At 48.1% G+C, this 12,976-nt stretch overlaps 2 protein-coding genes across 2 annotated transcripts; both read right to left on the reverse strand.

Annotated features, from left to right (window-relative positions):
• Positions 1–1,373: 1,373 nt before the first annotated feature.
• Positions 1,374–2,726, reverse strand: LOC144107391 (presenilin-1-like). Its single transcript, XM_077640383.1, has one exon. The coding sequence runs from the start codon at positions 2,724–2,726 to the stop codon at positions 1,374–1,376; it is 1,353 nt and encodes a 450-aa protein (XP_077496509.1).
• An 8,937-nt stretch (positions 2,727–11,663) lies between these two features.
• On the reverse strand, positions 11,664–12,665 carry LOC144107392 (presenilin-2-like). The gene has a single exon (XM_077640384.1). The coding sequence runs from the start codon at positions 12,663–12,665 to the stop codon at positions 11,664–11,666; it is 1,002 nt and encodes a 333-aa protein (XP_077496510.1).
• Between the last annotated feature and the right edge of the window lie 311 nt (positions 12,666–12,976).

The following is a 12,976-nucleotide window of genomic DNA, read 5'->3' on the forward strand; positions in this document are numbered from 1 at the left end:
AAAATTTCTGGCAAGCTTTATTTCCAATGGCAATGTATTCCAGACTTTCGTCCCAATGAACTCAATTAATCTCTCACCGTATGTGTTGTGATGGATCGGAAGATTAAAATTACCATTGGCAGCATGTCTTCTCTGTTAACCGCTGGTCCTTAAAGGTAACGGAGTGAATTCCAAGAGAAAGCAAGCGTAGCAGAGGGCGGCAGAAGGTGGTGGGCGGACGATATTAGGAAGTTTGCGGGCATAGCGTGGCTGCAGCTGAGAAAAGAGGGTTAATTGGAGAGACATGGGAAAGGCCTTTACTCTGCAGTGGGTGTAGTCAGGCTGATGATGATGATGATGATGATGATGATGATGATGATGATGATGATGATGATGATGATGATGATGATGATGATGATGATGATGATGATGATGATGAAGAAGAATGATGAGTTGACTTTAATGGCGGAAAGGCAGCTATATGGCAAAGCTCTCCATAGCAAATGTGCTTCATGAGCACGAAACTGTCTCAAGAAACAATTCCGCCAAGCATTTCAATCCATAGGAGCAGAGCCCTAAACCAGGAGGCCTTCCATCCGCAATAAAACTAACGGGTACGCCGGCGGCACTTGAGATTGCGAGAAGTGAAGCACACAGTTTTTTGGGGATGATATTAATATAGATCAAAGCTTCGCCATCCTTTCATAATTAAGCATGTCATTCTTTATTCTTCCAACAGCATTCATTGCACCTTAAACTTTCATATTTTATGTCAGCTTTTTCTTCTTCAGCAAGAGGAGCTACACAAACCTGTTTTCTCAATATTTTAGGGTGCACAAGACATCAATCGGCCATATCGTGCAACGTGGTTAATATCTAAGACACAACGGAAGTTGGCACAGCAGTGATTCTTAGCAAAGTCGTTTTCAGCAGAAAACATAACTTTGCAACGATTGTGATGAATAAATTCAGCCTTGTACATGAGAGAAAAGCAAGAGTATGTCATAATCTGCGCTGGACAAAACCTCAAATTATGTATGCTTCAACGGCTTAATGCGACTGCTTCGGCATGCCCACGTTGAAGTACTATTATAACGGGCGTGCTGATAAATGCGTCTCGAATCTATTCAACTTACCGTCGGACATATGCATGCTCACCCATTGACTGGGTCTACCTTCTTTGTTTGCATGTCATAAAATCTGGTTGAGAAACTGCCAACATGCAACTGATCCGACAATCATTTCAAAGGCAACTTGATTACGTTGATCCTATTTTCTGCAATAAATACCCAGTGAAAATCATTTGTGTCATGTTCACCTGAAAAGGTTCTTTCAGTGATTGCAGCCATACTATGGCAACACGGTCCTCGGCTCAGCTACAGAGGTTCACGTGCTCAAATGAACGCTTGCATAGAAAATAACTCATTCACGAAGTTCTGAATGAGGTTCTGTAACCCGACGAAGGTGAGGCCAAATGCCAGCGACAGCGGCAGCGCCGGCAGCGCTGACTCCATGACCGCCAGGAGGAAAAGGGTAACGCAGACGCCGACCAGGATACCGATGAAAGCGGCGAACACGATAGCCCAGTCGCCGAAGGTAGCCACCTTGCCTACGAGGACGCTGTAGAAGACAAAGTCGCCGAGTCCCATCTTTATTCCCTGGCTCTCCTGCGTGTCCGAGTCGCTGTCAGAACTCGAGTCGTCGTCCTCTGCTCTAGCAGGAAGCGACTTCTTCGTCTTAGCCTGCGCGCCCTGGTCGGGAGGAAGTCTGGCAGCATGAGGTGGTGCCAAGAGTTGCTCGATGGGGACCTGCGGCAAAGCTTCAAGCTCCTCCTGTTCATTGGATTCAGGTGCACTGTAGGAAGCCCTGTGGTCCATAGGCTCCGGTTCTGACGACCTCCGACGTGCCAGACTGGCGGGTGCTTCGGCGGCGTCTGAAGGCCGCCGGTCGGAAGGGCGGCGCTGAGGCCGCCTGGAACCAGGAACTGGTTCCGGCGATCCGGACTCCCGGCTGGCCATACCGGCAAACGTGCCCGCGACCATGGTCGAAAAGATTAGTCCAGGCTGCAGACCTTCCTTCCGCTCCTTGGCCGTCTCCACGAGGATCCTGAGCGGCCCTATGACAGCCAGTACGGCGACAAGGTCCCAGATGGGGATGAGACAGAGCACTACCCACAGGGTCCAGGCGGGCAGGAACTTGATCAGGATGAGAGCCATGAATGAAGATTCGACGATCAGGTAGAACTGCTGGACTATAAGCGGTCCCTTGGAAAGGATCACGACGAGACCGAGAGCCATGAAATTGTACACGAAGAAGCCCACGGAGAAAAGGTCCATGGGTATGTTGTAGGTGCCGGAGATTATGCCGATGTATGTGATGGGCGAAATGACGAGTATCAAGGCGCAAGAGAGGGTAATCCAGGCCCCAATGACGCTGTAGAATTGGTAGTAGTACAGCGTCACCATGAAGACCGTCATGGTGATGATCACCCCAAGCAGCATGAAGGCGTTGGCCGCGGCGTTTGTGGCTCGGGTGAAGGACACTTGCTCATTGGTGTCAGGAAGAGGGGTGTACGGCAGCGTGGCGCCCTGGTTGTCGAGCACTTGCGGACTCACGTTGACCGTGACAACGACGAGCATCATGCAGCAGCTGACGGCAGTGAGGATCCGAATGACGTGCCTCAGGGCATCGTCCAGCGCTTCCGAGAGGGCGTTCGCAGGAACTTCAGGGCGTTCTTCTTCAGCCATGTTTACTGCTTCTGACGGAAGGAAGGAAGGCCTCAGACGTCCCGTTCTTCTTCTTCTTGTCCCGTTCTCTGTCTTTACTTCTTCTTTGCCTCTCGTGCTATGGCACGCGCTGTTCCGCGCGCTATACCATCTACAAAATAATAGGTCAGTTCTTTTTTCTTTTTTGTGAAAGCGTGCCTTCTGGTATAATGTACTAATTTACAAAAACATATACACGCCGGGTTCCCGAAGTAAGCCCAGTAAGGTTTGTTGGTGCGGCCCCAAGATCCAGATATTTTACATCTGGTGATCGACCAAGGGGCCGTCCGCATCGGAGCAGGCGTTTCCGCCGGAAGGTGCGCAGGCAGCATCAGGTCCAGAGCAGGCGTACAGTGTCCGTCTCGGAGACAGCAGCGGAAAAGGAGGAGCAGGTGTCACCGAAGGTGCATGGTACTGCGCCGGTAACTGCCAGGTTACCGCTTGGGTTGGGGTGACTTCGGGGAGTAACCTTCGAAGCAAGACATTAGCTCACATAAAATCTGTGTCTGGTAAAAATAGTACAAAAAGCACTCCAAACAGCGCTTTCCATGCATCCACCAGTCCTATAAATCATTGCATTGCATTAGTTATATGTTTAGTGGAATCCTCGCACTCCGGAGCAGATTGTTATATGGGATCAGTTATTAATTGTCATCTACTGAAGTGCGCCCGTAAGGCGACAAATAAATCCTAATGAGCTTTAACAGGAACACTGAAGTTGAAGAAAAATTCGTCGTTCTCCGGAGTTGGTCCTGGTTAGCTCAACTGATACAGTGGCTCCCCCTGAGAGGCGGTAGTCCCGGGTTCTAACCCCGGACCAGGACGAATTTTTCTTCCGTTTGTTAACCTTCCATGAACCCTGTTAGCTTTCATTTGTAACTGTATGATGGCTGCACTTGGGTGGATGCTAATTAGTTATGACTTCTTTTTAAGTGGGGTATGTTATGTGATTTAGCTACGTCGTTAGCTACAAACTGCGTTCTGCTCACTTGTGGACAGAACACAACCAGTTTGTTCTGGTTAGTATTCCTGTTTATTTATTTATTTATTTATTTATTTATTTATTTATTTATTTATTTATTTATTTATTTATTTATTTCAAATACTTCCCAGGCCCGAAGGCATTACAAAAAGGAGTGGTAATGGTACATAAAATAAACAGTGCATATCATACAATATTTTTTTACAAAGCGGCAAAAAATACAGTGGTCTTGAAATTGTTAATGTCCGAAATGGCAGCGATGGAGGGAGGAAGGTCGTTTTAGTCTGCGCTAGTTTTGGGAATAAATGAATTATGGCATACTTTTGTTCTGAAAAATGGAACAGCAACTTTAATCATGTGGTCAGAACGGGAGGGTATGTATGATAAGCGAGCAAAAAGATTATCCTTTAATACAGGGTTGTGATGATACATTCTATGGAAAAGACAAAGTCGGAAACATTTACGGCGCGAAGAAAGGTCCGGCAGGGCAAAGGGTGCTTTTCATGGAAGTAATCCTGGCGTGACGGGAATAGTTAAATAAGATGAAACGTGCTGCGCGAGTTTGAATGGATTCAAGTGTGTTTATTAGTGTGATTTGAGCAACAGCTGCCGAGTATAAGGTGAGCAAAGGACTTTAAGCAAAGTCTGCCGCCAATACCACCGCTACAAGTCGCGAAGAGGCAAATTAGATCCATAGTGGGTAGCGTCATCTCACTTACAACGGCGGAGTCGCCTTTCCCGTAAGCGTATATGTTTTCCCATCCGCATTTCTCATCCAGTCAGATCACGCTGTATGTATGGGCAATTCGGCATCCAGTGTGCCGAACTCGATGAAGTTGTTTAACGTTCGGCGCGCCAAGCATTTTCTACAAACCACCAAGCCTCCAGCATCTCGAGAGGCGTGTACGGGGTGTTACCGTCGCAAGAGGTGCTAGCCTCAACGACATCAACGAACACTATGTGGTATAGCTCGCTTTACGAAGTTGCACAAACCCGAGTTTGCTCAGAAGTTACGCTTTTACCTGTCGGTCGAAACCGCCGTGCTTGAAACAGTCGAGTTCTTTCCAATGTTTTGGCGTATTTGGAACTCAAGAACTTCAGGCCCATTTTAAGCGTAGCTAAAACACCTCAGAGAAACGGACATTTGCGACATAGCAGTTTTTCCACGGGTGTAATCAATCATTAGCATCCGCCCGAGCCCAACGTGCTCTGCAGAGGAAAGCGACACAACATTCTTAAGCAAGAAATAGAATAGAAAAAAAATTAGGTCTCGTTGGTTTTGTTTATGGGCTTTAACGTACCAAAGCGACTCAGGCTATGAGGGACACCTTAGAAGGGTGAGGGTTCGGGCTAGTGGGTAGTCAACATGAGGATCCATAGCGCACACAACTGAGGGGACACAACACGAGCGCTCATGTTGTGTCCCCTCAAGTGTGTGCGCTATGGAATTTGGAATTGTGGAATTGTGTGCGCTATGGAAAGGGCTCCTGAAATTTAGACCACCTGGGTTTTTTTAACGTGCACTGATATCGCACAGTACACGGGCAAAAAAAATTAGGGAAGTATCAAGAAAAAATTATGTTAATCTTTTTCTCTCACACTTGTGTGCAGCCATGTGCTACGGTTGCTAGTTCATCAGTGATGAATGGCCAATATTTCTGGCTGAAAGAAATGAACCCGATGTTCTTTTTCTGAGGGTCCTTTTATTGATTGTGAAAGAGCAGCTATGATTGCGCAATTTTATTTAATGCCACCTCTCTGTCCAAGCCTGCTTAGATGTGCTCGTCTTGCGCGTTCAAGCAGCGTATGGATTGCGAAGACTCCGAGAGATATACAAAATTTAATGTGAACGATCCTACGTGCAAGATAAGTAAAAATGTTTTTGGTAGTAACCATCAAAGCACTTCTTTTTAAGATCCCGTTTAAATCAGTTGCGAAACTACTTTTCGGCAGTGAAGAGGAATTCTTCAGTAGAAGAAAGGAAATGGCGCAGTAACTGCCTCACATCTTGGTGGACGCCTCAACCGCACCTTAAGGAAAGAGGTCGAGTCTGGGAAGGCATACAAGTGAAGGTGCATATGTCGCCGGTTCGAATCCCAGTCGCAAGCTAGCCTCCAACTTGACTAACACATGTAAGCTACATATAACGAGAAATCTGTGGCACAACCGGGAACGCTGTACTACAAATAGTTGCGCACAGTTTCGTTTCGAATATAGTCGGAAAAACTTGCGCCACATTGACATCAACCAGTGTGGAGTATATTACATAGATAAACTGAATACAACTATCTCAAATGGCGGTGCTCGGCTTGCTGTGTGTGTCCTGCAACCGCTTGATGACATCACGCTATTTTTCTTGCCATCGATGGGGTTTTCTGTACCATCTGCGAGTAAACACACTGGCACACTAAAATACTAACACACGCCGGCGCCTTTTCACATAATGAGGTCTGTAAGGCTCTTGCCTTGATTCAAAAATTTTTAAAGTTTTCATACAAAACCCGACAACACAATTTCAATATCGAACTCGTCAGGTAGCCGCTCAGAGAGCGCACCATTGCACCCTGTTTCCATCTCGTGGCCACGCTGGAGTTCTTCCATGCTTCATCTCTGTTGAGGGCACTTTGGTGGTCGAACAGGAGAAAGCATGAACGGTAAAAGCTTGTAGGGAGCCAATGAACGAGAACTGAAATGTGCGTCTCCCGCTCCATCCCGCACTTCGTTCAAAATTTCGCATTGTTTCATGAATTCCCAGAAGCTTTCCCAAGACGCACAGGGAATTTTCCGCTCAGTTCAGGGAGTTAATTGTCAGCGAGAGGCGTTTAGAATTTCTCTCCGTTCTCAAGACTCCTAAGGTGAAGCAAGAAATCCCAAGCAAAGCTTGGATGCCTGTTTCTATCTCAAGGGCTTTCGCTGTTTCGTACACGCAGATATCGTGCACGGTTTCTTTCATTTCCGTCTTCTTTTCTTTCTTTATCTTTCGTTTTTTTCATTGCATCGACTATATCTCGCTCCCAATCCGATGCTGGCGGAAATGAGAGGCCACAGAATTTTTCATTTAAAAGAAAGAAAAGCAACGATATTAGAGAGGAAGTGACACAAAAATAGACAAATCTGTCGACTTGTTTCACGAGAGGAGCGGCGCCAAGTGTTACCGCCGGCGATATCTCTACTGGCAAGAAATTTCCGGTAGGCAATCCCTCCGTTTCGCGCTTCCTGCTTCCGGTACCCTCGCGTTTCCTCGATAATGTTCTCTACCGGTCGTAAGCGCACGTGGTGCTGCTCAGATCGCCGGAACTGCATCTGCTAATCCGCTATTATACTTGTATGCATTCTCTCCACGTCTCTCTCACGTATGCCAAGTGGCATCGAGACCACGTAGTCAGACTAGCGCCGTCTGTTGGGCGCCGGTGGCAAACACCGCATTGCTCAACGGGGGCATTTCAAATTAGTTATTTTAAGAGAACTAGGGAGTCCAGAGATTGTGCACAGGCATGGTGATAATATTGGCCGACTTCTCCTCCTCGGTACAAAATTTTACCTACAGAGTGCTTCGTGCGCTCTCACTGGCTAATTCCGACGGCCATAGCATATAAAGGGAATGCTCCGAACATTCGAAATTCGCGCTGATTTTAAGTTTGCAGCGCCACGCGGCACATGGTGAAAAAATTAATAATAATAATAATAATAATTGGTTTTTGGGGTAAAGGAAATGGCGCAGTATCTGTCTCATATATCGTTGGACACCTGAACCGCGCCGCAAGGGAAGGGATAAAGGAGGGAGTGAAAGAAGAAAGCAAGGAAGAGGTGCCGTAGTGGAGGGCTCCGGAATAATTTCGACCACCTGGGGATCTTTAACGTGCACTGACATCGCACAGCACACGGGCGCCTTAGCGTTTTTCCTCCATAAAAACGCAGCCGCCGCGGTCGGGTTCGAACCCGGGAACTCCGGATCAGTAGTCGAGCGCCCTAACCACTGAGCCACCGCGGCGGGGGTGAAAAAATTGAAAATTGGTTGTTTGGGAAAGGATATGGCGCAGTATCTGTATCACATCTCGACAGACACCTGAACCGCGCCGAAATGGAAGAGATAAGAGGGGAATTAAAGAAGGAAAGAACAAAGGTGGTCGAAATTATTCCGGAGCCCTCCACTACGGCACCTCTTTCTTCCTTTCTTCTTTCACTCCCTCCTTTACCCTTCCCTTACGGCGCGGTTCAGGTGTCCAACGATATATGAGACAGATACTGCGCCATTTCCTTTCCCTCCAAAACCAATTATAATTATAAAAGAACAAAGAGGTGCCGTAGTGGAGGGCTCCGGAATGATTTAGACCACCTGGGGATCTTTAACGTGCACTGACATCGCACAGCACACGCCCTAACCAATGATGACTCCAGATTTGAAAAAAAAATCGTTGTGCGCACTGAGATATCTCTTAACTGCGGGACGGCGAAAGCCGATTGTGACTCATTGCACTGATTTGAATTTGCCGCTCTCGAATTCATTTCACCACAGAGAAGAAGAGCAGCTGGCGCGAGCGTGGCAGAAAGATCACGTGAAATCACAAGCTCACGTGACCTTGGCGCCGTGACCTTCCGTCCGTTAGATTTTAGGTCACGTGACCTAAAATCTAACGGACGGACACGAGTATGAGCCATTAAATGCTATCGCCTTAAAATTGAAATTCGGTTTTTGGGGAAAGGAAATGACACAGTAACAGTCCCATTTATCTCGGTGGACACCCGAACCACGCCGTAAAGAAGGGATAAAGAAGGAAGTGAAAAAAGAAGGGAAGAAAAAGGTGCCGTAGTGGAGGGCTCCGGAATAAATTCGACCACATGGGGATCTTTAACGTGCACTGACATCGAACATCACACGAGCTCTTCGTTTCGCCTCCATCGAAACGCGGCCGCCGCGTTCGCGTTCTAACCAGGGGACTCCGGCTCTGGACTCCGGCGGGGGGGAGGGGGGGGGGGGCGGGGGGGGGGCAGCATCTTGAGCACTGAGCCACCGCGGAGGGATGACTCCAGATTTCCCGCTCTTGATTGTGAGCGAACATGGACTGCTTCGTTTACTGCGTCGACATTTTTGTAGGGTTAAAATTCCAGTCCTCTTAAAACTAAGCTGGCATTTTTTTAACTACACTACTCTACTCGCAGCTAACTCAACTAACCGTTTCCTGCTTACCTAAAGGTTCACACTGAATGCATTGCCCACAAACCCGCTACGGTCATTCGTGAATCGACCGGGGCTGACAATTTTTCCTTCTTCGGCCTAATTTTCTTTGCTTTTCGGTCTCGGCACTCGGGGGCTGCCTTTCTTGCGCAACACATCGCTCACAAGTGCTCCGAACTCTACGTTTACTTACTGCTATGTGGCAAGAGATAGTCCTTAATGATTTGTTCCGGCGCAGCTCCCTCGAGCCGGCCCAGAGGACTTCGGAAGACAACAAGACAATGTAGTAAACGCTCATTAAGGCCAAATTACATCAGCTGGGAGCCACTAAGGAGTTTGACTTCAAAGATAGTTTTTTTTTTTTTCAAGCCAAAGAAAAGGAGATGAGGCGGTCGATACGAACCACTTCAAAGGCCAAGAGGCTCTTCGAGTAGCTGACGTGTACTCCGGTGATCTTGGATTGGATTTCGCTTGAACTGTTTCATGAGCCCGAAGGCCGAAAGGGAGAGTGGCTCGGGAAGAGTTTACTCATTTGGACGATTTCACGAAGGACGATTCGAGAACACGCGATCGCAGTATCCTCTTTTTTTCTCGCTTCGGTTCTACCCCACTCTCCCTTACTCTTTTTTTCTACTGTCTCTTCATACCAGCTGGAAAAGATGTCGCAACGGAAGTGAAATCCTGTGCGTACAGGGTCATTCACTTTGCCTCGTTACCGTTTGCTCTATGTTCTGCTCGTCGGCCTTGTAGAAAAGGGAGACTGCTTGTCGAAGAAATAACCTCTGAAAGCCGAGTGCGCTTCAGGGGATGTATCCCACGTGGCTGGGATAATCGCATACCCAGATAAAAAGAACTGCAGGACTTGAAGACGATAGAGGAAAAAGGCAGCCCTGCGGCCCTGACCTTCGTGCCCCGCTCTAATTAAAAGGAAGACATTCCTGAAATTCCCGTCTTATGTTTCCCTCTCCTCGTTTTTCTTTATTTATCGTTACTTCCCTCTACTCATCCTTGCTCTTCGTTCTATTTCTTCGCACGACACTGCTGGTAAAAATTTTAGTTGACGTCACGCACTATGGAAGAAATAAAAATCAAGATGTAAAACTGCAACGTGACCTTGTTTCGCGTTAGAAACATTTGTTTCGGCTAATTTAGTCGGTTATCCTGCCCACGTCTTCAGTATTAATATTTATTTAATAATTGGTTTTTGGGGAAAGGAAATGGCGCAGTATCTGTCTCATATATCGGCGGACACCTGAACCGCGCCGTAAGGGAAGGGATAAACGAGGGAGTGAAAGAAGAAAGTAAGAAAGAGGTGCCGTAGTGGTAGGGCTTCGGAATAATTTCGACCACCTGGGGATCTCTAACGTGCACTTACATCGCACAGCACTCGGGCGCCTTAGAGTTTCGCCTCCATCGAAACGCAGCCGCCGCGGTCGGGTTCGAACCCGGGAACTCCGGATCAGTAGCCGAGCGCCCTGAAATTATTCGGGAGACCTCCGCTACGGCACTTCTTTATTCTCTCGCTCTCTCCGTTATCCCTTCTCTTACGGCGCGGTTCAGGTCTCCACCGAGATGCGGGACAGATGCTGCGCCATTTCCTTTACTGAAAAAGCAATTTTGAATGTCTCGCGCTCCCTTGCTCCCAAATGTAGCTAAGCTTGCATTCCATCATGGCGCGCTCGACTGCGCCCCTCTCGCCTCCTTCTCACCGCATCTTTTCTTAACATCGTTGTTGCAACGTCCGCGACCGTCCACGGCCAACGTCCAATCGGTGGGTTTCCAAAGGAAAAGCGCGCCGGGAATGCAGCGACACGTGTTGACGACATCCAGAAGCTCCACAGGCGGTCGGGGACGGAGCGCTCGGGGTCCATCGATTAACGATATGGGATCAAGAGGAGGCTGGAAGGAAGAGCTCGTAGATTGGAGGCCAGCGGCGTATGCGGCGGTTTGAGGCCAGCGAAAAGCGCGGATCGAATCATCACCTAGTATCGCGTTTCCCGATTGTGTGCGTGCCGGTGAGCTCTGCTCCGAGTCGGAACCTGATTTCCTTGGGGCGTGCGCCATACCGCCGTTGGCATTGAAATGTTGGACTGGTGCACGTTTATGGGGCGCTAAATGGGAGCCGTCCGGATTTAGAGAAGATGGTAAGGGAATTAAGTTCCGTTAAAACAAGAGGCCCCCGAAAGGAAGACAGCTGAAGCGTACGGCGCGCGGCTAGCTCGGTTCATGTGTTCAGACGTAAAACTCAATACAATTTTATGTAAAAAATAGCAAATGTATTTATAATTCTGTCAAATTTTACATATTTGATAGAGCAATATAAAGATGTACAGAGCGGTACCGAGCATAGTGGCACCTGGCGCCATACCGTTTCGAACGGGCCACTCTTAACATTCATCCATCTGGGTACAGACTGCGGTCTGGAGTAGCGCTTGTTCGCGACTTTATTTTCAATGGACGAATGGCTTAAACTACTCCTGTGGGGACACGTCTTTAGTTCCCCGAGCTTTTCTTCTTGCACTCAAACTTAACAAGCATGAACTAGAAAAAATTGAAACTAATCAATTGCAACGTAAAATGAAGCACAACCATGGCAAAGTATCTCGATAACGTCGACCCCATTTCAGGCATAGAAATAAAAATGCTAAGGCGCTGTTTAACGCGCATTTGGCTATGTGCACGGTCTTTGAAGGATTCTGTGAGTGATAATTGCGTTCTTACGACCACACTGTCCTTGGTCCTGCGGCACCGGTTCGAGTTATCATATGAAAGCTTGCACAGCCAGTAGCTCATTATTGAAGCTGTGAATTATGTTCTGGAAAGCAGCAAACGTAAGGCCAAAGGCCAGCGACACAGGTAGTGCCGGCACCGCGGATTGCCTCAAGGCCGCAAGGTAAATGGTCACACATACTCCCACCAGGACTCCGACGAAGCTGGCGAACACAATGGCCCAGTCACCTAACATGGCCACCTTGCCCGCGAGTACGCTATAAAAAACAAAGTCGCCAAGCCCCATCTCGATGCCATCAGCCGCGGTCGAGAAGACAAATCCATCTGCATGCAGTCCATCCTTTCTCTCCGCGGCCGCCTCAACCATGATCCTGAGAGGCCCAACGGTGGCCAACACGGCGACTAGGTCCCAGATGGGGATGAGACAGAGCACGGCCCACAGGGTCCAGGAGGGCAGAAACCTGATCAGGATGAGAGCCATGAAGGAAGATTCGACTATCCAGTAAAACTGCCGCAGTGCGTGCGGCTCCTTGGAAAGGCTCACGGCGAGACCCAGGGCCATGAAATTGTAGACTAAGAACCCGGCGGAGAATATGTCCATCTGCATTCCGTAGGCGCCGCAGACTATCTTCATGTACATGGCAGGCGCTTCGACGAGGATCCAGCAAGAGACGAGGGTTATCCAGGCGCGCATGATGCGGTAGAAGCGGTAGTAGTACATCGTCACCATGATGACCGTTGGGACGATGATCTGTGCGAGCAAAAAGACGGCGTTGGCCACGGCGTTTATGGCTCGGGTGAACGTCTCTTGCTCATTGGTGTCCGGAAGAGGGGAGCCAAATGGCGAGTGGTCCCCGATCAGAAGGCCTTGCGGATTCGCGTTGACTGTGACAACGACGAGCATCATGCAGCAGCTGATGGCTGTCAGAAGCTGAAATAAGTGCCTCATGATATCTTCCAGCGATTTCAAGGTGACCTTCGCAGGCCTCCTGGAACGTTCTTCTTTTCCCATTTTGGCTGCTTCTGACGCCATTCTCCGTCTTCGCATCTTCTTTATCCCTCATTGTGTGGCCCGCCTCAGTTGCGCATGCTATCATTTGGCGCCACCACACTTGTGTTGAGCCACAGATCTGTTTGTAGCGCTGTTCAAAATTTCCTGCTAGAATCTCATAAACTGCCTTGCTAAGTATTTTAATATTTTCTTTTCTATCCATTATTACATTTTGACTTAATTATTCCTTTCTTAATCCCTCTCTTTTTAATTATTATTTTATTTTTTCATCAGAACACTTTTTCTTTTCTGTCCATGGCCTTCTTAAGGTAGAATCCACTGGTGTTGCGTTC

Source organism: Amblyomma americanum, chromosome 10 (genome assembly GCF_052857255.1).
Source record: "Amblyomma americanum isolate KBUSLIRL-KWMA chromosome 10, ASM5285725v1, whole genome shotgun sequence".
NCBI classification, from domain to species: Eukaryota; Metazoa; Arthropoda; class Arachnida; order Ixodida; family Ixodidae; genus Amblyomma; species Amblyomma americanum.

Coding starts and splice junctions, on each gene's coding strand:
- LOC144107391 (XM_077640383.1), bottom strand. CDS start 2,726: ATGGCTGAAGAAGAACGCCCTGAAGTTCCTGCGAACGCCCTCTCGGAA.
- LOC144107392 (XM_077640384.1), bottom strand. CDS start 12,665: ATGGCGTCAGAAGCAGCCAAAATGGGAAAAGAAGAACGTTCCAGGAGG.